This window comes from Cervus canadensis, chromosome 16, assembly GCF_019320065.1.
Source record: "Cervus canadensis isolate Bull #8, Minnesota chromosome 16, ASM1932006v1, whole genome shotgun sequence".
NCBI lineage: Eukaryota > Metazoa > Chordata > Mammalia > Artiodactyla > Cervidae > Cervus > Cervus canadensis.
In genome coordinates, this window is record NC_057401.1 from 39,579,786 (window position 1) to 39,600,094 (window position 20,309).

Genomic DNA, 20,309 nt, shown 5'->3' on the forward strand with positions numbered 1-20,309 from the left:
TGGGCACCGCAGCAAAGAGCCTGCACACGCAGTGAAAACCCAGCACAACCACAATAATAACAACAATCTCAAAGGTAAACAAAATCTCACTTGAAATACTGTTTAGGACCACCCCTGCTTTCAGGGAGAGGAAAAAAAAAAAAGGAGAGGGGGAAGCAAACTCCCTTCTTGTTGGTAACCAAGGAGCTTTGCCTGCAGAGCCCAGCACTACTGTCTGCCGGCTGGCCTTGCTACACCTTCCTCCACTGACCGGCCACTGCTTCCTGCCTTTCCATCGTCGTGGCCATGACCCCTCCAGTCCAGGCTCTGCTGATGTCTCTGTGGAGCTACAGCAAAGACCTCTACCTCCATCTGCCTTTCTTCAGCCCAGCGCCTCCTCTACCTCACTGCCTGAGGAGCCCCAAAACAAAAACTCTAGCCCTAGCACTCAACTTTAAAGCCATCAATGAGAATACAACTTGTAAAATGAGCCACAGCTTTTTAGTGTGGAGCTAAAAGCAGGGGCTGAACATTTGTACTTAACTGATGAACTGCTGATCCCTGAACAAGCTTTAAAATCTCCTATTTGTGGACCACTGTACATGTTATTTTTCTACTCCAGGATGTCACCCACGCCTGTCGGTGTTCCTGTGAAAATCCTATGGAGTTTGCCAAATATCACCCCATCCACTGAGCCCTCCCCAACCCCTGGATGGAATGAGACATTCTTCTTCTAGGTCAATATAGTATACGGCTCCTAAAGATTTATTACACAGAGTTGGTGAATATAAAAGTATAGAAATAACTGAAATACATTATGGGATATGTGTAACAAATACTGTGAGAGAGGAAGACTGATTGCTACCTCTTGGTATTCCCCAAAACACTCAGCAAAGCACTCAGCATGTAGATGGTAATGTCAAGCTGGCTACAGTCCAGTGTTGGCTGGTACTATGACGGGGATGCCTGTGAGCCCACATTATCAACTTCTGAGGTTGTGTGTGGTGTCAGTGGGAAGACTGTTGGGAAGAATTAGAGATGTCTGCTCTAGGAGCTGAAGAGGGGGTTTGTGGTACCAGGCAGGCTACCTATCTGCCACAGCTAGCTTAAAAGATAATTCCACCAATATTTATTATTTGTGTTTCCGGGGGAAATAAATTTGAATATCAGCTTTACTAACACATTTTAGAAAACATCTCCCCCTTTATAAATCAGGAAGTGTCTTCTGATTTTTAAGTTCCAGAATGTGAGAAACAGACAAATGGAATTGGCAATCAGAGAAAGCACAGATGACAGGATGCTAGAGGGATTAGAAAACTCTCCGAGGAAGGAGGGCTGCAGAATCTCAATGGTCAAGAGTAGAAGGAAGGATATCTCAAGGCAAGGAGTAGAGGAAGAAGCAGAAAGGAGAGGCATGGTTTTTTTTTTTCTTCTGCAAACATCATTCACGGAGCTAAATCAGTACTTACATAAAAAGCTAGGCAAGCAAAAGCAAGCAAACAAACAGCAAACAAAAAGCTAGGCAAGCAAACATGGTAACAATAGGGGGTGGGTGGGGAGAATTCTATTCATTTTAAATAGCTCTGCTTCTTTGAGAAATTTCTGCCCTGGATTCCAGAGAGGAACTTCTGATCTCTCATATTTTGCTCTGTATTTACTTCCAGGCTTTGTACTATCATGTTTCGTACAATGTGATGAAAAAATGGGAGGAAAAAAAAAAAAGGCCAGTTCCAAATCTTCCACTTCTCATAAAGTCTTCAAGTCAGGTCTGTTTTCTTTCTAGCATACAATGCATATTTGTCTAATTCATCTATGTCAAAGCGATTTTCCTGCAAAAGACCCAGCATGGTAACTGGAATTGAAACAAAGTGGAGATATTCTGCTTCTCTTAAGAGAGTGAGAATCTGTGTATCAGCAGCATCTCCATGTAAAATCTCAAAAGGCACACACATCTCACAGATTTCTGTTACCTTTTTAAAAGGCTCAACGAAGCTCATCAACAAGTAAGATGTATTACCTAAGATACATGGTACACAAATAGGTCATATCATCCTGTTTTTTCCCCCTGTGTAATTGCCATTATTTTGTCTATTTCAGTTTCATTTCTCAACTGCCACTTTCCTTCAATCTTAATATGTTCTACTTTACATTTTAATGTGCAGACCACAGACTTAAAACTCCCAGTGGACATACAAAACTAAATTAATAAGGATGATATTTCTAAGAGGAAAATTCATAATGAGGGAGAGGGCTAAAATACCATCTTGGTATACCTTAATACCCGAAAAACTGGAACCAACTTACCCAAAATGATAAAGTCACTTCCTGACCCCTACGGTGTTATTCTCATAAAAGAAATTAATTTTGGGGCAAAGAAACTTTATTACATGCCCATAAAATCCATATTTTATTTCCACTGGAATTTGAAGGAATTTTTCAGATCCAAAGACAATAATAAAGTGGACTGCATACTAAGGGGATTTCTTTAATGCATATTTCATATAGCTCCACGCTGTGATGTCAACCTTTATAGATTGTGTAGTCATCAGGCGCTCCCAACATAGGTTCATAAATTATAACTCTATGCTACTATACTAAAGTATACATACACTTTAAAACACAAATTCATATCAATGAATGACAAAACCCACTGAAATGTTGTGAAGTAATTAGCCTCCAACTAATAAAAAATAATAAAAAAAAACCCCACAAAACAATCTAAAAAGAGATAAAACCTATACAACTTCTTCCCACACTCCAAGGGACCATCTGGCTGCTCCCTCCAGCTCCTGCCATCCCTGCCCTTCAACTACTCTGGAGACCCCTTCGCTAGGAGGCTGTAGAGAGAGAGAGAGACGCAGAGCGAAATCATGTCCGACTCTTGCAATCCTATGAACTGTAGCCTGCCAGGCTCCTCTGTCCGTGGGATTCTCCAGGCAAGAATACTGGAGCGGGTTGCCATTTCCTTCCCCAGGGGAACTTCCTAACCCAGGGACTAAACCCAGGTCTCCCGCATTGCAAGCAGATGCTTAACCGTCTGAGCTACGTGGGAAGCCCCAAAGCTAGTGAAAGTCGCTCAGTCGTGTGTGACTCTTTGTGACACCATGGACTATACAGCCCATGGAATTCTCTAGGTCAGAATGCTACAGTGGGTAGCCTTTCCCTTCTCCAGGAGATCTTCCCAACCCAGGGATTGAACCCATGTCTCCTGCATTGCAGGTGGATTCTTTACCAGCTGAGCCACAAGGGAAGCCAGGTTGAGGCTGTAGACTACAATATTTGCTGGCTTTTTTTTGGCTGCACCTTGAGACATGTGGAATTTCCCTGATCAGGGATCAAACCCATGCCCCCTGCATTGGAAGCATGGAGTCTTAACCACTAGACCACCGGGGAAGTCCAATATTCGCTTTTCTATACAAATCACTTAGGCTGTTTACTTCCTTGAGAACTGCAAATTGCTTAGATGAAAATGCATCACAAAGCCAGGTAACAAGTTGGAACAGGCCCCAGAAAATGTGCCACGGGAATAAGCCTAACTCAAACTTCAGCAGTTTTCTGGGTAATGCATCCAGGCCAAGCAATTATTCTTATTTCCACTCCCCCCACCTATTCAGATAATCACTTCATCTCCTTAAGTAGGAAACCAAACAAAACAAAAACCACCCCTGAATTAAAATCTTATTTTCTTAGACCAGCGATCCTTGCAGCCTTGTCTGTCTCATGTTGCTCTGGAGATTCCAAAGACCACAATGAGCTTCAGGCAGCCTTTTGAATGTGGCCTAAGCAACCTAAAGTGTTGCTTAAGGAAGATCTAGCTGCATTGAGATCTGCTACTTGGGGAAGTCTAGGGCCCTAAGGGGAAGGAGAGGGTCCGTTCACAGCTTGGGACAGTGGAGAGAAAAATACACAACTTGGGGGAATTATGGATCAGAAGGAGTTCCTGCCTGCTTGGGGCTGGTCAGGGGAACAATCCACCTCCTGCAATAACCACACCAGTCTACATCCCAGGAAATGGTGTCTGCAAAGGCAGCGAGAGCCAAGATGCACATGCCAAGTCTGTGTTCACAAAGGATCCAGTGTGGGCTTGAGTATCTGTGCTTCCAAGTTTCCCACAAGCAGCACAACCACCACAGCTTCTTTCTCTGCATCTCAAACTGCAGCAAGGACGGAGGCAGCAGGGAGCCTAAAAGCTCCTCTTATCTCAAGGCCAGGCACAGATCGGTACCTGGGCCGCATCCAGCCCCCAATCAGGAGATTCTTAGGAGCCCTGCCACTCTGTGGCATGCCTGGAAATTGCTATATGGCCAACAAAGGTGCTGAAGTTCCAATATGAAGAGCCACCTGATATGAAGAGCCAACTCATTGGAAAAAACCCTGATTCTGGGAAAGACTGAGGGCATGAGGAGAAGGGGGCAACAGAGGATAAGATGGTTGGATGGCATCACTGACTCAATGGACATGAGTTTGAGCAAATTCTGGGAAATAGTGAAGGACAGGGAAGCCTGGTGTGCTGCAGTCTATGGGGTCATAAAAAGTTGGCCATGACTGAGCAACTGAACGGTAATAATAACAACAAAGGTGTGTGGTCACATTGGCTGCTTTCTACAGTGGCCACTGTCTTTCAAAGGTTTGCTTTTTAAAATCTGGGTAAGCATCAGAATCACCTGGGAAGCTTCTGAAAACAGACCCCACTCAGATCTGCCAAATAGGCTTTCCAGGGTGGGACCTGGGGACAGATCAGCCTAAACCGGACCCTCCCTGTGCATTTTAACATCCACTCGAGCACGGAGATCCCTGAGTACACAGCCCTTCCCTTCATGTGTTTGTGAAGTGCGTTCACCTTTTCAGGGCTTTCTGCTTTTCCCTCATTGCTGCCTTGGCTGTAACAGGACTTGTCCAGTGGGACAGGTTTGTTCTCAGCGGAGCTCAGCGGTCTTCTCTCTCACCATGAATTTCTAGCATATAAAACACTAAGTATGGAGCAGCCACCCCAAGGCTCCTGGCGGCTTGACACTTTACACGACTGTGTACCAGAAGCTGCATCTTTGAGTTCCGAGTTTTCTTCCCTGGGGCCTTTCTGGCTAGTCTTTCCACTGACATTTCACCACTTCACCAACTCGCTGGGGGCAGGCAATCCTTTATGGTGGTTGGTTTGTTTAAAGTTCCCTTTTCTAAATTCTTTTCCTAGCTGCTAGCAGCCTTCCAAGCTTAACCAAACAGAAAACGAGAAATCTACTCAGTTGTTAGGGCTTCCCTGGTGGCTCAGCTGGTAAAGAATCTGCCTGCAAAGTGGGAGACCTGGGTTTGACCCCTGGGTGGGGAAGATCCTCTGGAGAAGGGAACGGCTACCCACTCCAGCATTCTGGCCTGGAGAATTCCATGGACTCTACAATCCATGGGGTCACAAAGAGTCAGACATGACTGAGTGACTTTCACATAGACACTCACTTGTTAATGAGGTGGTTCCAGAGATATCATACTTTAAGGAAAGGGACATTGTTCTCCCAATGCTACACTTGGAAAAAAACAATTTCTGTATCACTGATATTTGTATCCCAGATGGAAACTCCCATAAGGGAGAGAGGCAGACACAAACAGTAAATGCCTACTAGGTACTAAGTCTATTGAGAATTCATGGTGTGCTGGGCAGGACAGGCAAAGTCAACAGAAGGTAACCAAGTCTTATGGTGAAGAGTATGCAGGGGCATTAAGGAAGGAGAGAGGGAATAACCATTCACCAGTCTGCCCACCTGTCCAAACACCCATCCATAATACGTACTGAGTCGACTGTGAATAAACCTGACATGAGGATCCCGTGGACTCTCCACTCATGGGAGGGAATGATATTAAACGAGCAGTCTCATGCATACATATGTCTTTACAATCTGTGATAAGGGTCATGAAGGAAAATATAGTATGTATTACAGACATGAGGGTATTTGCATCCAGGAAAACTCCCTGGAAGAGGTGAGTCCTGAAGTTAGATAAGGAGACTATTCCTGACCCAGGGGCAGATAGAGGACTTCTCTGAGCAGTAACTGCTACTGCCCTGTGCTCAAGGGACGTGAGACCCAGCACCAGAGCCCACCGCTGTGCATCTGAGCAGCTCTAAAAACCCTGCACCTCAAGGCTTTAGGAAAACACAGTTGCTCCCCTTACAGAAAGCTCAGGGATATGGCTGATTCCTGTTGGTGTAGGGCAGAAGTCAGCACAGTATTGTAAAGCAATTATCCTTCAATTAAAAAAAATACATTTTAGAAAAAGGAATCCCCCCCTCAAAAAAAAAAAAAAAAAAAGCTCAAGGAGCTCTGAGCCAGTGTTTCTCGGCATTAATAGTTTCACTCTGTGAAGATCTGATTTTTCAGGCAGACCCTGGGACCTTCCTGCTTTAATACTAATCACAAGTTTACACACACTGTCCCTTGCATTAGCCTCTAAGTCTGATTCCCCAGAACGATCTAGCTCAGGCCCCAAACATCAGTCCCACTCTCTGACTCCTGTTAACAGCAGTGGCACCCTCACACACTTCAGTGAGAGTCCTCAGTGCCCAGGGAAACATTCACGAGCCAATTTATCAATTATTCAATGCAAATAAAACCCAAGAGCGCCTCTCCTCCTTTTTCTCCATATATAAACATATTAATTATTTCATATATATATATATAGCACCCCACCTCCTCCCCAAAGATGCTGCCTTTTCCAAAAGACTGTGATTCAGTTTCTCACACCTCAGGGCTAAGCCATCAACAAACAGAGTCAAACACCCACATCAGACTTACAGAACCATAAGATCCAGTTTGGCTTGTCTTTCCTTTTGAAAGACGAACTCCTTTATTCCTTCTTTAACCTTAATAAACCCAAAGGTTCTCCAAGATTTTCCAAACCGGGGATTCCAAAAATATTAGAGCTGATTCCCTTCATGCCAAAGGAAGCCGGATACAGGTCTGCTGATTGATGTGCTAAACAAATCTTCCCAGCAGAGCTCCAACAATTGCAGATTTGGCAGCAACAATCATTACTTCCATTTTCATTTTTGTTTGTTTTTGTTAAAAATATAAAAAGGGTAAGACAGGTTCCTTATCACTTAAAAAGGAGGTATCACTCATTCCACACACTGTTATGTTAAAACCCTTTTTCTACTCTTCATTTTAAAAACAGCCACTCTCTCAGAAGGCCAGATACATATTTTTCCTTAAAAATCTTATTTTAAAAAAGATGATCTGGATGTAGACTATTATATATAGGATGGACAAACAACAAATTTCTACCTTAAAGCACAAGAAACTATATTCAATATCCTGTGATAAACCATAATGGAAAAGAACATGAAAAATATATGTATAACTGACTTCTGCTGTAAAGCAGAAATGAACACAACATTGTAAATCAACTGTGTGAAGGTGTCAGTCACTCAGTCGTGCCTGACTCTTTGCGATCCCAAGGACTGTAGCGCTCCAGGCCCTTCTGTGCATCGGATTCCCCAGGCAGGAATGCTGGAGTCAGTTGCCATGCCTGCCTCTAGGAATGAGGTATACCTGACTTCAAAAGTTTATAAATTTAAATATTTTCTTTCTCCTCCCAAAGAGACTGGGCTTCCCTGGTGGCTCAGATGGTAAAGAATCTGCCCACAATGTGGGAGACCTGGGTTCGATCTCTGGGATGGGAAGATCCCCTGGGATGGGAAGACCCCCAAAGAGATATGTAGCAACAAATAAATAGAACACAGCAGATGCTAAATGCCAGGGAAACAGAGATTAGCAGGTTTGGGGGTGTGCCAGGGAGGGTTGTATGTGTGCAGATGTGTGTGTGTGTGTGTGTGTGTTGGAGTTGGGGTGGGGTTGTATGTGTGCAGGTGTGTGTGTGTGTGTGTGTGTGTGTGTGTGTTTAGATCTGCCAGGAGCACAGACAGAAGGAAAGGAAGCACAGGCGGGCTGGATCTGACGGCTTCATGTTAAGCAGTTGTGATTTTAAAGCCAGCGTGACTGAGACACCTTGAAGGACTTTAAACCGAGTGACGTGGTCAGACTCTCATTTAAAAATTGCCACTGTCAGGCAGAAGACAAAGTGGAGAAGACAGACTTGAGAAAGAATGATCGATCGGGTGAATCAGGACCATAGTTAGTACAGGGGAGGGGACTAGACTTGGCTATTTCTGAGACCAACCTGGAGGTTTTTAAGATCAGATGTGGTGGAGGGGAGGGAGGGAGGACCCCCTCAATGAAGTCAGACCCCACTGAGATGGTGACAGTTATGCAAATAACTGTGGGATTTCACTGTCCCATCCCAGTTCTCTTTTTGCTGCCTTTACTCCTCACACTTGATACTCACCATATGGTTCTATTCTAAGCATGCATATGGCTCTATTCTAAGCATGGCTAGAGCTTTTTGAAGGGAAAATCTCATGGCTGTTTATTGCAGCCATGAAAAATAGATCACAGGGGTGCTCACTGCAGACCCTGAGCATTTGTATTACATTTGCTCCATTTAAGTGCTTGGGGTGTCCACAACTTAGAGGTGTAGAAGAGTCAAAGTCAGACTCGAACTTGGCATCAGGTTTCATCATTATCTTCAGGGAAGTAAAAGGCTTTGTGACTTAGTTGATTAAAACAGTACCAAGTTTCTTTCATCTAAGTGGTTCACCGGTGTTTAAGGATCATAAAACAAAGTGTCTTGGATTATAAACATAAAACTAAAAAATAATTATTTCCCCCACCCCCCTCAGTAGTTCAGGACCTTTACAAGGCCCAGCAGGAGATTCTGGGCAGACTGTGAAGTTGGGAAAATGTCATGTGCTCACTTCCTGGCCCTGCAGGACTCTGTCTCATACCCAGGTCATCTGGCTTGAAACCAGAGCTCAAGAGAGTGGCTGACAGATGGTGGGCGTTTCGGCAAAGGTGACAAGCCAGGGAAGAAGGCTGGTATCCCTTCTCTGGGATGTTTTGTAAGGGGTGTGGAGCGGAAGGTGAGGTGAGGTGAGGGGTCTCTGGAGCACAGTGAAGGCAGAACTAACAGTCAAGGAAGGTCAGTGCTGGCTTCTCCACCAATGATAAGGGGTTCAAGATTTGCATTTGCGAGCTGGAGGTGACATAACGGAGAAACCCAGAAGGCAGCTCTGAAATATGTGCTCTTGTGGGGGACTACTGCTCAGTCATTTATTTCTTCTTAAAAGCAACCTAAAGTTTCCCAAATAAAGTGTGTTAGGACAGAACACTGAAAAGTCCTTTGGCAAAATTGCAGTAACAAGCATACACAACAAACATATACAACAAGATGTGATTAATTTGTAAACTTTTAAGATAATGTTATTGGCAATGACAGGCCCCAGGCACTGCAGAAATGTAAATTAGCATAACCTCTCTGGAGAAAACTTTTAACGACGCAATTCTACTTCTACAAGCCATTGAAGCAAATAAAAAAATGAAAAATGTGCAGAGGGCTACACGGACAAGCATGTTCCATGAAGAATTCTTTATGATTTTAAAAATAAAATACACATGTGATAGATGTAAATGGAATTTTTGGTAGAAAATTAGTAAAATAAATTATGGCATATCCATGTTATAAAATATTAGCCATTATAAACCATGTTTCAGGGGAGATGTTTATGATTACATCATTAAGACCATAGCAAGCTTCATAAGTTGTTAATATAAGGTCAATTAAAACTATATGTGTGCTTAAGAAAAAAACCAACTTGAAAAGCATAGCAAAATGTTAAATCCTACTATCTTTCAATAGTACGATTGTCAGTGATTTGTATTTTATTTGTGAGGTCTTCTTGGGGATGGGGAGACCAAAAACCACTTATATAGTAGAAACATTACTCTTGAAATTAGAACTCATTTAACTAATAATTTAAATTATGAGTTATGTTTATACATATGTATTACAAAGATTGTTATTTAGTTGCTAAGTCGTGTCCAACTTTTTTGCAACCCCGTGAACTGTGGCCCACCAGGCTCCTCTGTCCACAGGATTATTTCAGCAAGAATACTGGAGTGGGTTGCCGTTTCCATCTCCAGGGATCGAACCTGCATTTCTTGCTTGGCAGGCAGATTCTTTACCACTGAGCCACCAGGGAAGTCCATATTACATAAATACAATTATAAAAAGCATTATAATTTATAAAACTACAGTAAGTCTAAGTTAATTTAAATAAAAGTATATAACATATAATACATTTAATATATGTCATGGGTAATGTTTAGAGCAGTATTTAGTGTAAAAAAGTTTCTAGACAATTCCTTGGATTTTTCAGCAAGAGATTATGAATTATGAAATTTTAAAACATGTGATTGTAACCTCTCCACAGACTACTGGGCCACATACTTGCCCTGGCCCTTATGAGAGGAGGTGCAGGTGTGTTGCAGAGTTGTCCTCTCTTTACATCCTGAGCTTACTCGACTCTTCACTGGGAGCTGGCTGAGTAAGGCAGGGCAGTGGGATCGAGCCCTCCAGATTGTGGGCACATGAGGGGAAAAACTGTGGGCTGGAGAGCCATGTCTTCTCACACTGTTCATGGGGTTCTCAAGGCAAGAATACTGAACTGGTTTGCCATTCCCTTCTCCAGTGGACCACATTCTGTCAGACCTCTCCACCATGACCCGTCATCTTGGGTGGCCCCACATGGCATGGCTTAGTTTCACTGAGTTAGACAAGGCTGTGGTCCTGTGATCAGATTGGCTAGATGTCTGTGATTGTAGTTTCAGTCTGTCTGCCCTCTGATCCCCTCTCTCAGTGCCTACCGTCTTACTTGGGTACTTACATACTGTGGGCAGTGGCCACAGGACTGGAAAAGGTCAGTTTTCATTCCAATCCCAAAGAAAGGCAATGCCAAACAATGCTCAAACTACCGCACAATTGCACTCATCTCACACGCTAGTAAAGTAATGCTTAAAATTCTCCAAGCCAGGCTTTAGCAATACGTGAACCGTGAAAGTCCAGATGTTCAAACTGGTTTCAGAAAAGGCAGAGGAACCAGAGATCAAATTGCCAACATCCACTGGATCATTGAAAAAGCAAGAGAGTTCCAGAAAAACATCTATTTCTGCTTTATTGACTATGCCAAAGCCTTTGACTGTGTGGATCACAATAAACTGTGGAAAATTCTGAAAGAGATGGGAATACCAGACCACCTGACCTGCCACTTGAGAAACCTGTATGCAGGTCAGGAAGCAACAGTTAGAACTAGACATGGAACAACAGACTGGTTCCAAATAGGAAACAGAGTATGTCAAGACTGTATATTGTCACCCTGCTTATTTAACTTATATGCAGAGTACATCACGGGCTGGAGGAAGCACAAGCTGGAATCAAGATTGCCAGGAGAAATACCAATAACCTCAGATATGCGGATGATACCACCCTTATGGCAGAAAGTGAAGAACTAAAAAGCCTCTTGATGAAAGTGAAAGAGGAGAGTGAAAAAGTTGGCTTAAAGCTCAACATTCAGAAAACTAAGATCATGGCATCTGGTCCCATTACTTCACGGCAAATAGATGGAGAAACAATGGAAAGAGTGAGAGAGTTTATTTTGGGGGGCTCCAAAATCACTGCAGATGGTGACTGCAGCCATGAAATTAAAAGACGCTTACTCCTTGGCAGGAAAGTTATGACCAACCTAGACAGCATAATAAAAAGCAGAGACATTACTTTGCCAACAAAGGTCTGTCTGGTCAAGGCTATGGTTTTTTCCAGTAGCCATGTATGGATGTGACAGTTGGACTATAAAAAAGCTTAGCGCCGAAGAATTGATGCTTTTGAACTGTGGTGTTGGAGAAGACTCTTGAGAGTCCCTTGGACTACAAGGAGATCGAACCAGTCCATCCTAAAGGAGATCAGTCCTGAGTGTTAATTGGAAGGACTGGTGTTGAAGCTGAAACTCCAATACTTCGGCTACCTGATGCGAAGAGCTGACTCATTTGAAAAGACCCTGATGCTGGGAAAGATTGAGGGTAGGAGGAGAAGGGGACGACAGAGGATGAGATGGTTGGATGGCATCACCGACCTGATGGACACGGGTTTGGGTGGACTCCGGGAGTTGGTGATGGACAGGGAGGCCTGGCGTGCTGCGGTTCATGGGGTCATAGAGAGTCAAACGCGACTGAACTGAACTGAGCCGTGTCTGGCTAGAAAGGTGGGGCTAGCAGAGTCAGGCTGGAGTTGAACAGTTTACTGGCTGGACTGCCACACACTCCGTACCCCTTCTGTGTGGAGGGTGACTGCTCTGTCAACCGGGAACGGACAGTGCTGGGGGGATGGGGGGAGGTCACAAGGAGGAAGGATGGGCAGGCTCAGAAAGATCTTGGCCTTGAAGGGTGGGCAGACAATAGTGGGAGAAGAGACATACGCTATTCAGACAGTTCCAGGTTTATCCAGAGAGCCATCTGTCTCTGTAAGTCACCCCTGTAGGGGCTGAAATGTAGATATCAGCCCTCTGAGGCTGCTAGGATATGGTCAGCTATGAGCCAGGGGCGTAACCATAATGTTTGCGGTGGATAAACCTAGTTAGATTTTGTTGTCATTTTTTTTCATTAGTTTTAAATGAATGCTTGTCCTGTTGTTTGTTTTTAAATGTATTAAGTTATTTATAACCCAGCACCAGATGTACTGGCTAAATTCTAGGGATTCACTGGGAACCTAAACCAGACATCATGTTCCCACATCGCATGGAGTTCACAGTTAGATGGGAGAAACAGATTTTAATCAAATAAGCACAAATCTAAATGTGACAAGTAGTTCATGGGAAAGCCACATGGTCCTGGTATGAGAGCTAAGAGATTTAATACAGATAGGATATATTCTGGAGGGTTTCCCAGGTGGTGCAGTGGTAAAGAAATGCCTGCCAATGCATGAGATGAAGAGACGTGGGTTTGATACCTGGGTCAGGGAGAAGAGAAGGAAATGGCAACCCATTCCAGTATTCTTGCCTGGAGAATCCCATGGACAGAGAAGCCTGGCAGGCTACAGTCCATGGGGCCACAAAGAGTTGGACATGACTGAGTGACTGACTAACTCACACACACACCCCTTCTTCAGGACGTTTTCCTTTGTTTACTGGAAAGTTGTCTTAATGTGCTGATTTTGTTAGAACAAAACTCTTTACTGCCATCTTCCAGAAAACTGTCCTCATAAACACAAGAGCCTATGATATTTATGATGTAAGTGGTGTTCCTTTAGATGTGGTACCTTTGTGCAGTCCACAGCCTGCACAACCATAGTTTAGTGGCCTTGGAACTCTAATGATAAAAAAGAAAAGGAAAAAGTAACTTTTTCTTTCTTAAATTAATATATCATATTATAATATAAATAGTTATATATAGATGTGAGAGTTGGACTATAAAAAAGGATGAGCACTGAAGAACTGATGCTTTTAAACTGTGGTGCTGGAGAAGACTCCTGAGAGTCCCTTGGACTGCAAGGAGATCAAACCAGTCAATCCTAAAGGAAATCAATTCTCAATATTCATTGGAAGGACTGATGATAAGCTGAAGCTCCAATACTTTGGCCACCTGATGTGAAGAGCCAACACATTGGAAAAGACTCTGATGCTGGGAAAGATAGGAGGCAGGAAAAGAAGGGAACAGAGGATGAGATGGTTGAATGGCATCACTGACTCAGTGGACATGAAGTGAAGTGAAAATCGCTCAGTCGTGTCCGACCATTGGTGACTGTATAGTCCATGGAATTCTCCAGGCCAGAATACTAGAAAACTGGAGTGGGTAGCCATTCCCTTCTCCGGGGGATTTTCCCAACCCAGGGATTGAACTCAGGTCTCCCGCACTGCAGGCAGATTCTTTACCAGCTGAGCCACAAGGAAAGCCCAAGAATACTGGAGTGGGTAGCATATCCCTTTCTCCAGTGGATCTTCCTGACCCAGGAATCGAACTGGGGTCTCCTGCACTGCAGGCGGATTCTTTGTTAGTTGAGCTACCAGGGAAGCCCAATGGACATGAGTTTGAGCAAACTCTGGGAGATGGTGAAGGACAGGGAAACCTGGTGTTCTGTAGTCCATGGGGTCGCAGAGAGTCAGACACAACTGAGTTACTAAGCAATAACAATTATATAAATGGGATAAGAGATACATTTTGTGTTGCTGTCTTCTAAGGCCTAATTACAAACAAGACTAACTTCCCAACGCTTACCATGCTGCCTAGGCTCAGAGCTACTGGGAAAGAGTAAGAGACCCAAATGGCAAAAGGAAGGGACCCTCCCCAGGCCTGGATGAATGGGGACCGACAGCTCACAAGGTTTTATACTAAATACGAGATATCTGTAAGATGTGGGATACAAAGAGGAGCCCGCAGAGCTGCACTGAAACCACAGTTAACCACAGCCCTCCAGACTCCGCCAGACCACAACGGGGTGGGGGCAGCTCATGAGGGCGTGAAGGGTCACAGGCTGTTTGAGGAAGACCCACGAGCCAAGCAAAAAGTCCTCATTTCATTAAAACTGGGAGATACATCCATACAAGTTCGCCTGAATGGGTTCTGTGTTATTTTAACATTCTACTTGCAACCAGACATCTCTCAGTCTAAGCTCAACTTCACAAGCAATAATTTTCAAACACTGTATCAAGAAATAGCAATAAAATCCTGTGTGTATTATTAGACACCCTAGAAGTTGATATATGCACTGAACTCAGTACCAATTGCTCTCTTATTTCCAGGGGTATAGAGCCAATTGTTTTTTCTTAAACAAAAAGTATTACCTTCATAGATTTTTCTGGCTGATTCTGACAAAAAAAATAAAAAAATAAAAAGATGCACTGTGGTTCTCTCCCAGCCTGGTCTGGACCATAATGTCTATCTCAAGCTTTTATCTCTAGCCCTGATACCCACGTCTTCGGCAGAACATCGTCCCGGCAGACCATCCCGGCAGAGCGCAGGCGCACTTACTGCTCTCTGGACGGAAGATGCGCCCGTGCCTTCGTCCTCGTCTGGCTCCCGGTCTTCGTTGTCGGTCCAAGAGGACACGTCCTCTGTGGAGCTGGTCAGGTCAGGCAGACTCTTAGATGTCAGCCTCAGGAGGTCCTCGGCAGAATTCTCCTATGGGGAAACAACGAGAGGCCCGTGAATTACCCTGTGATATCAAGGTCAAGGAAACAGCAGAGTAAACGGCGAGTGGTCACGTGTTCCCAATCCCAAGACTACATGGAGTATACGTTCCACATTTCCAGGTGTGTGAGGTGAATCCACATGTCAGGGGTATAGGGCCAATTTGAACCTAGAGTTTTTTTTTTCTCCTTGATGAATCAGTATTTCTTAACTGAATGTTTCTATGAGTAATCTAAGCTCCCTGAACTTAAGATCCTTCGATGCCCCCACCGTCTTACTTTCAGGATGTAGCTTAAACTCCCTCATTGGCAGGCCAACATCAGAGATTTGGCCTCTGCCCAGCTCTCCAAACTCACCTGCCTCCATTCCTCCCTCCAAGCCTCCCTTCCACCCAAGCCACGCTGACTTTCAAACATGCCAGGCTCTCCCCAGCCATGCTTCCTCTCTCAACTGCAGCTCCCCTGTCTAGACCACTCTTCTTCCCAAGACTAAGGCCTCTTTGGTCAAAGCTTGAGCAGCCTCTCTTGCAAGGCTTCCTGGAGTCCCACCTTTCTCCTCTCATGTCCTCTGCCATTTACCGCCTCACTGTGGGTATGTAACTTATTCGTCTATCTCCCTTTTTGTCTGAGAGTTCCCCAAATCATGTCGACTCAGCGCTGTGTCCCCAGGTTGAGCTCAGAGCTCAAACATCCACTATATTCTCCTCTCGCTCACTGCTCATCTCACAAACCCCTGTTGGTTAGAAAGATTAGATCATTTACTGAATCTCAATGAGAGTGGAGACTGATAATGTCTGCCACGAAAGCAGTCCTTGAACAACTTTTAAAGGACACCAGAAATACATGGAATCACATTCTATTAAGATTAGACTCCAAAGGGGGCTTCATCAACACAGCCCTTCCTTCCTAGACACAGATAAAGTCAGAATGGGTGTGCGGTGCAGGCGAGATCCATGAGGCCACGTGACAATCCCAAGGACAAATGAGGCAGGCACGGGAGCTGAGAGCTCTCCTGGGAAAGGACATGACACGCGAGGCCAGGGACCAGGGCTACAGGGCTGATCTGAGGCCAGAATGAAAGAGCAACGTGCCCTCTCCTCTTTCTGCCACACCAGCAGTTTCTACCAGGAAGGAAACATGTGGAAAGTTTTGATCATCATATTCCTTGGGGGATGACAGAAGACAGAACAACAAAGAAGACCCAGCTTATAAAAGGGACGTTACAAACTACCAGGAGTTGGCACCTGGTGAGTGACATTTGTTCCTAGTTTGATGCGGATTCCACTCCTTCAAGGTACCTGAACCTCATTCATTTTAGATCAGTAATTCATGACTACCATACTTTTAGACCTTGCCCAAGGAAAGGAAAAAGAGTTATTTGCGAGAAAGTGAGCTGAATCCTTTTCTGTGATGTCAATGCTGCTCAACTATTAATAGAAGAAAGCTTAAAAGAGTGAAAAGTTCCAACTGTTGAGTAAATTTCACAACAGCCACAAGATGGAATACTCACTCTCATTAAAAATGTTGATCTAGAAATACATTTCCTGATGGGCAAAGAGCTCTTTTAGCGGGTTACTCAGTGAAAAAGCAGGTTAAAAATAATAAGGACCGTATTAGTAACAGATGTAATTATCATTACGTATTGTACCTGGATACAATACGAAAACCATAAAGACACACATTTCTCCAAGTACTCACTATGACCACCTACAATGTTTAGAGATCTTTATAGCTCATTTAATCTTCCTAACATCCCATGAAGCAGTTATTGATTCTCACTGTACAAGTGAGATTTCGAAAGAAGCACTAACTTGCTCAAGATACACAGCTTTTACAGGGCTGTGCTGGCCCTTGAATTCTGACGGGACTGCCTCCAGGTACACTGTCTCCTTGTGTTTGATTCCATTTAAAAGAAAACGTGTTCCTGTCTGGAAGGAAATGCCAGTTAGAGGATGGTACTATTGGCAATATTAGACATTTTATCACGTTTTTCTTCTCTATACTTTTTTCCTGGGTTTTCTACATTAGATACAATGAATACATATTTCTTGTTAATAAAAACAAAGAGTGAAACAAAAAAGAGACAGTGCACAAGAGAAATCCGTGTTGCTATGCATGTACTTCCAGGAATATCAAGATGAACTTGGATATTCTGAGTTTATTCATTCAACAAAAACTTTCTAAGCTCCTCTCTTATACACAAATGACATACTGTGCAGAAACACAAGACATCCTTTCCAGAAGACAGTAACTGTTATATTTCTAAAACAATGCCTGTTAAGTTTTGTGACAAAGTGATGCTTATCTGCAACAATAATTTAGATTTTTTTTTTACTATTTCTGTAAATTATATACTAGTATGTATACTATAGTATAGTAATATACTATTACTATATGTGGCAAGTCAAAAGTTTTTCTTTCTTTTCTCTTTCTCTTCGAATATAAAGGCAGAACTGAAGTCTGTAGATGATTTGTTCTTTGGGATAAAGAAGAGGAACAGAAGTCAAGCAGTGCCTAACGATCAGGTGCTTTTTCTCCATGGATGAGCACCTTGGACGGAGCAGATTAAATTCAGGAGCAAACAGCTGGCAGCTGCTGCAGCAGCCTATATTGCTTAGCTGTAGGTGAAGCAAATGGGAAGGAGGAGAAAGCTCTGAGGGCTGGTCAGCCTTAGGGCCGTAGCTCTGGACAGATGGCCAAGAGTCAACAGACTGAAAACCAGAACGGACTCCTGTTCCTCACCTATGGACGCTGCTCAGCCCTACAAAGACCTCAACAAGTGTCCCAAAGTGTCCCAGCCTCCGGCAGGAACACGTGACCTTGTTCTAACACCGTGGGCTCTGGATTCCTTTAAATCTTATGTGACTAAGCGGCAGCATGAAAGTCTGAAGGCCAGTGGACCCAGGATGAAAGCTGCTTCTGCCACCCATTGCCTGTATGACCTCTGGACAGATTAACTTATCTCTTAGGCTCTGATCTCATCTTCTGAATGAAAAGAACTAATGGTTCTCTCCTGGGATTCACTTTAAGAATTAAATGAGACAGTAGGTATAAAGCGCCTGGCAACCAGTGGTACCCAGTACATGTGAGTGTCTTTCTTCAAGTTGATGAGTGATGTCTGTTTTAAAAAATCTCACAAGTGCCCCCTAATTACTAGTTTTACCCATGAGGGATCGTTTTTTGTCTTTGTATTTTCTTTGTGTCATTTACGTATAATGACTGGCATAGAAGAGATTTCTTTCCCACTTTCCAAACTAGCAGGAGAAAGAAGTCAGCCCAGAAATAAAGGTTTGGTGGACATGCTTTAATGCCTGTACAGAGCCCCCTGCGTGGTTAAGCTGCAAGCTTGGGGAGGTAGGGTGTGTGTGTGTAAGAACCAATAATGTTTTTCAAATTCCCACCACATCTGGTCAAATGAGGAATTTGTTTCAGCCTTTCCCTCCTTGTGGGATCCACTAGGCTGACCAAGAGCATCCCTGGCTTTGCTCCTGCCTCAACCCTAGGGAGAAGATACCATGGCATCTCTGGGAGGCAAAGATGGGGTGTATGAATGGAGAAGGTCTCAATTCCTGCCTCTAGGGCTTCAGTGTCAGCTCTTCCTGCCAAGTCTTTGCCAAGCTCTGAATTCTGGCTGGAAGCAGGATTTGGGGTATAAAGGAGACTTCTCCAGCTAGAATAATGGGAGTGGGTAGCCATTCCCTTTTCCAGGTGATCTTCCTAACCCAGGCATCAAACCCAGGTCTCCCGCACTGCAGGTGGATTCTTTAACAGCTGAGCCACCAGCGAAGCATAAAGGGGGAAAGTAGGTTTTTCAGATGACTCAAAATACTCACCTATTTATTAAACCCAGGAAGTGCTATTGGTCAAGAATCTGCCTGCCAACGCAGGAGACACAAGAGACACGGCTGGAAGGATCCCCTGGAGGAGGAAATGGCAACCCACTTCAGTGTTCTTGCCTGAGAAATCCCACGGACAGGGGAGCCTGGCAGGCTACGGTTCATGGGGTCGCAAAGAGCCAGACGTGATTCAGCACACAAAATGGGCAATAGACTGTGCAATCTAAGAAGGAAAATATATAAAAACCTGTGGATGCAGGGTTCAAAAGTAGCATCAAGGATAACTGGGGGAAATCAGACATCCTGGAGAGAGCTATTGCTGGGAAGCGTTAAGGACGGGGTGGTTCATACCAGTGCTCCCCTGAGCTGGAGCCAGGATGAACCGGAACGAAGCCCGTGTCTCCACTGCACTAGCCCCCGAGTCCGGAGGGTTCTTCCCTGGTCTCATGGATGTCACCACCTCATCAGACAACGGAGCAGAACGCAGACAGCCCTGTCCTCCCCTTGTCCCGCAGCTGCTGTCCCAATGCCTCTCTGCAGCGCTCTAAGGCTGCCGAGACCCCGGGGAGAGAGCAGATGGGGTTCCCAGACCTCAGCACGAGTTTCACATGCTCTGGTGGGTGGGGGGTGAAAGGAGCCCCAGCCTGAGGCCTCGTGAAGAAGAGGTGGCAGCCAGACAGAGGGCATGGCCAGACTCGGCGTCATAGCAAGAGTCAGGGTCCTGACACTGTCAGTTCCATCATGGCCCCCTTGGAAGCTCTGTCTTGCCGTGTCATTTGTAAAACCAAGGGGGATGGGAGGGGGCATAGCTGGATAAGCAAGGTTCACAAGGCTTCCTCTAGCACCGACGCTCTGTGCTGCCAGGGGTCAGAGCCCAGGCCTGCAGCCTGCCCATGCTGCCCATGGCCATGCCACCCCAACCTCCTTCCGGCAGGTCCTGGAAGATGCGCATCTCCACATCTCTCTCCCGCTCCTGCTTCCACATCTCCTCCTTGGTTTCCCCTTGGGTCAGTTGCTACCCTCTCTATCCTGTCTTTTCTCCCATTCATCTCTTTCCCTTAGTCCTCGTGATGCTTTTTAATCCCCTAGACAAACCTATCGTGAAAGTTGCTCAGTTGTGCCCAACTCTGCATCCTAGTCCATGGAATTCTCCAGGCCAGAATGCTGGAGTGGGTAGCCATTCCTTTCTCCAGGGGATCTTCCCAACCCAGGGACCAAACCCAGGTCTCCCGCATTGCAGGCGGATTCTTTACCAGCTGAGCTACCAGGGAAGCCCAGATATACCTACTAACGCTCTTAAAGGATGGCAAGATGATTAAACGCCCTTAAGCTCAGGGACCCTTGTGGGCCTGCACTGCAGAATCATGGCTATTCGACTGGCCCAAGCAAAGCTGAGTACGCATGTGTTAGGGGGTGGGGGTGAGGGGGTTCATGGGGAG

The 20,309-nt window shown here is 44.7% G+C and overlaps 1 protein-coding gene across 9 annotated transcripts in view; it reads right to left on the reverse strand.

The window, feature by feature from the left end:
• The window catches only part of PDZD2 (PDZ domain containing 2), a 397,356-nt gene that overhangs the window by 68,465 nt on the left and 308,582 nt on the right, over positions 1-20,309 (reverse strand). For all 9 annotated transcript variants that reach the window (XM_043488426.1, XM_043488427.1, XM_043488425.1 and 6 more), the window contains one exon: positions 14,877-15,026. In XM_043488426.1, the coding sequence (XP_043344361.1) occupies positions 14,877-15,026 (150 nt within the window). The remainder of the gene's footprint in view (positions 1-14,876; positions 15,027-20,309) is intronic.